Source organism: Myotis davidii, unplaced genomic scaffold (assembly GCF_000327345.1).
Source record: "Myotis davidii unplaced genomic scaffold, ASM32734v1 scaffold43, whole genome shotgun sequence".
In the NCBI taxonomy this organism is placed as follows: Eukaryota; Metazoa; Chordata; class Mammalia; order Chiroptera; family Vespertilionidae; genus Myotis; species Myotis davidii.
In genome coordinates, this window is record NW_006294590.1 from 2451475 (window position 1) to 2455033 (window position 3559).

The 3559-nt window shown below is 66.8% G+C and overlaps 1 protein-coding gene across 1 annotated transcript in view; it reads left to right on the forward strand.

Annotated features, from left to right (window-relative positions):
• FBRSL1 (fibrosin-like 1) overlaps positions 1-3559 on the forward strand; it is a 28672-nt gene that overhangs the window by 15972 nt on the left and 9141 nt on the right. The window contains 1 exon segment of the mRNA XM_015567235.1: positions 78-107. Coding sequence (XP_015422721.1) covers positions 78-107 — 30 coding nt within the window.

The following is a 3559-nucleotide window of genomic DNA, read 5'->3' on the forward strand; positions in this document are numbered from 1 at the left end:
TGAGCCTGTGGCCTCCCGTGAACTCGCCTGGCCACCTGTGGGGCTCATGGCACTAACTCCCCTCTCTCTCCCCACAGTGTGACAGCGAGAGTGACGGGGATGACAAGGTAAGCCCTACGGACCCCCCCAGCTGACTCGACCCACAGGTGGCCCCGGAGACCTGGCAGGAAGGTGCTGGGGCTCCTGTGGGGTCAGGGGCACCTGGTCACACAGCTGGGACCTGGGCCGGCGAACAAGTGAGTGTCCCACTGAGGAGTCGCAGGTGGTGAGGCAGGCAGGCTGGGACCCCTCGTGCCTGTGGGGCCTCCCTGGGGGCCGGGCACGCAGGCCCTGCGGACAATGTGCCTGCGGGCGCTTGTCGGGGTGTGGCCTGGAGGGCCCGCTGAGCGCTGCCTGGTGTTGGGTCAGGTTTCTGTGAAACGAAGTGAGTTCCGTTGGGAGGTCTGGTATGTGGCTCTCGGCTCCGCGTCCTGGCCACGTCGGGCAGACGCTGTCCCAGCTGTGGGCAGGCGGCGGGCACACGGTCCTTTTGGTGCTCAGTGGACAAGCCCATGCAGGTGTGGAGAGGGCTGGACAGGCCTGCGGAGGACGCTGGGGGCCAGGTGCCATGGAGGTGGTGGGCAGCTGAGAGCAAGCGTTTTGTCCCAAGGCCTGGGAGGGGACAGAGGAGCAGTGTGGACAGGCGAGGTCTGAGATGCCCAGGACGGGCCTCCAAGGGGAGCTGGCCCCAAAGCCCTGAAAGGGGTCGTCATTGTGGTCTGGCCCGCGGGGAAGATGGCAGAGGTGGCCAGCGTGCTCTGGGGCCCAGGGCCCTCCCCTCCGCCACCCTGGGGCCTGCGGGACGCCTGTGGGTCCCACTGCCCACAGCACCCGGGTGCTGGGACCTGTCTTCCTGAGGAGCTGTCTGTCACCCTGCCTGTAATCAGTCCAGTTGGGCACCTGGGCACATCACCTTCAGCGCCTCCTTTAATTGGGAACCACTTTTTGGAAATGCTCTCTGAAGCCAAAGGCTGCTCTGAGGGGCAGAGGGAGGGTTCCTGAGGCTGCTGGCTGCTCCGTCCACGGGCCCCCGTCGGCCAGCACTACAGTTGCTGCCCACAAGCTCCGCCTGCCTGGCCCCGTCAGTGCTGGCCTTGGCGAATTTTTCCCTGCACCCCGGGGTCTAGCCAGGACAGGTCCCTCACAGCAGCTCTGACTCCCAGCCCTCCCTCCTGGCTTCAGGGGCAGGGGCCAGCCACCCTGCGCACGGCCCGCAGTCGGGAGCTGCTGCTGCTGTAACAGAAACCAAACTCGACAGCGACAATAGCTGTGGGCCTCCAGCTCCTGTCTGTCCCTGTGGCCGTCCTGGCATGTGGCTCCACCCTCCGTCTCGTCTGGGTCCGAGGAGGCCTCTGTGGCACCAGCCGTGTCATTTGCGCCCTGTTTTCCCGCTCCGTCGATGGTGAGGGCTGGCACCTCTGCAGGGCGAGGCAGGGACGAGGGTGCAAGCGTCCTGGCGCCTGGAGCAGAGGGCGAGCCCAGAAGACCATGTGGCATAAATCAGCATGAAGTTCAGGTTTTGTTCCAGGTGCATCTGGCGCCACCACCCGGGAGGCCCCTGCCGCACGGCCTCGCCAGGTGTGCTCAGGGCTCGGCCTCCTGGCTGCAGGGGCACCGTGCCCCGTGTGGCCCATGGTCCAGCCCCTCAGCATCCTCCATGGACACACTGATGGTCCCAGAGTTGGGGGTGGTGAGCAGCTGGGTGGCAAGAGACCTGAGTTCCCGCCTTCCTTGCCCCGGCTCAGTCTCTGGCAGCGAGGAACCCTCTCCAGGTCCATCAGGCAGGCCCGTTGGACACTCGCCTGGGACCGCGGGCCAAGTGGCCACCCACCCTGCCCTCCCCACTGCAGCCAGGCTGACCCGTGAGGATCCCCTCCCCAAGCAGAGAGAAGGGCCTCTGCCCCCTGGGCACCCAACTTCTTTTCTCTGGCACCGGCCAGGTGAGGCCGTTCACGGATCTGGGGGTTGCGGGGGGGTGCAGGCAGGAAGGCAAGTGCCTCAGGCATTTCCGGTGTGTGACTGCCAAGGGCGCAGAAGGGGAGGCCAGCACCACCTGCAGCAGTGCTTGGCCTCAAGCAGTGCTTGGCATCCACATGCACCTCCCGACCCTTGCTGGGCCCTTGGGACTCATGCCCACAGAGTTGGGACAGGCTGGCTTGTCACGTTCCCTGACGCATAGAGGGCCGGAACCAGCGTGGCTGCTCTGGGGGACAGGCCAGAAGGGGCAGCTGAATGTGCGGGTTGGGTGGGCAAGAGAGCGGGGAGCTGCTCTGTGCCCTGGGTCTGTCTGCAGACTCAGCAGGTGCTGGGCACGGGGACAGCAGGCCAGGCGGGCAGCCCCCCAAGGCCTCTCTGGATGGGCCACAGGGAGGCCTGGGCTCCATGCTTCTGGCCAGTTCGCTCAGTCCCAAACCTGCCAGGGCCTGAGGTTCCCTCTCAGTCAGCAGCAGCCCTGGAGGCTGGCCTGCAGACAGAAGACAGAAAACCTCTTCCAGCCTCCCCTGTGAATGCCCTCCCGTCCGCCCTCCTGATGCACAGGCCCCGCCCGCGACCTCGCTGTCCAGTCAGTGCTGCGGACCTCCCACCCCCACCCCAGCCCTCTCGCCGCATGGTCCTCCCACCTCCTCCAGACGGCCCGCCCACCGCACCGTGGTCTGCGTCTAACTGCTGTTTTATTGGAAAAATATGGGGTGAAAATTGTGTGGGGCTCATTAGGGGGCCAGCTGGGCCTGGGCTGCTGCCTGCCGTCTGCCCAAGTGGCCCACCAGGTGGCTGGCCGGCCAGCACTCCTTCCCATCCCGTCTGTGGCCACAACCCTCCCTCAGGGATGTCTGTCTGTCCAGCCTCTGCCAGACGCCTTGCCAAGTCATGCTCCCAGCGCTTGGCCTCTGCCAGCTCCGGGGCTGTGGGAACGGGGCTGGGCCCTCCGTGGACAGCAGTTCGGCTCCCTGGCCAGCCCCCTCCTCCGAGCCCGTTCCCTTCGCTCACTGGGGCCCTCATGGTGCCTGTGCCTGGGGTGGAGGCGAGTGTCCGGCAGGGACCTGAGCCCCTGGCCTGGGATGAGCCGAGCAAGGCCACCTCCTCAGAGACGGAGGTGTGTCCTCCCACGACAGGCGGGGCCACGGCAGTGTAGAGGTGGGCGCCCTCCATCCCAGTGACCGCCTGGGTTTCCCCACGTCACCCGCAGGGTGGCCTGGCCCTGCCTGCTGCTCTGGAGTCGGGTGGGACCGGCTTCCGCCCACCAGGGCCCGGGTGTTGGCCTGCTGGTGTCTCCCCCTTGCATCCCCCCGTCTCTCAGGAGCAGGGAGGGCAGAGCTGGCACAGGACAGGTGTTGGGGCGCTGTCATTCTTCCGGCCCCAGGCACTGACCTCACTGCTCCCTGGCTGTTTGCTCCTCGGTACACTGGGCGTGGGAGCATCCATACTCGCCCTGATCTGGGAGTGGCGATGGGGTGGCGACCGCCGGGACAGCAGCAGCCCGTGCGGGCAGATCCGCGCCTCGGGGCTGGATTAGTCGGGC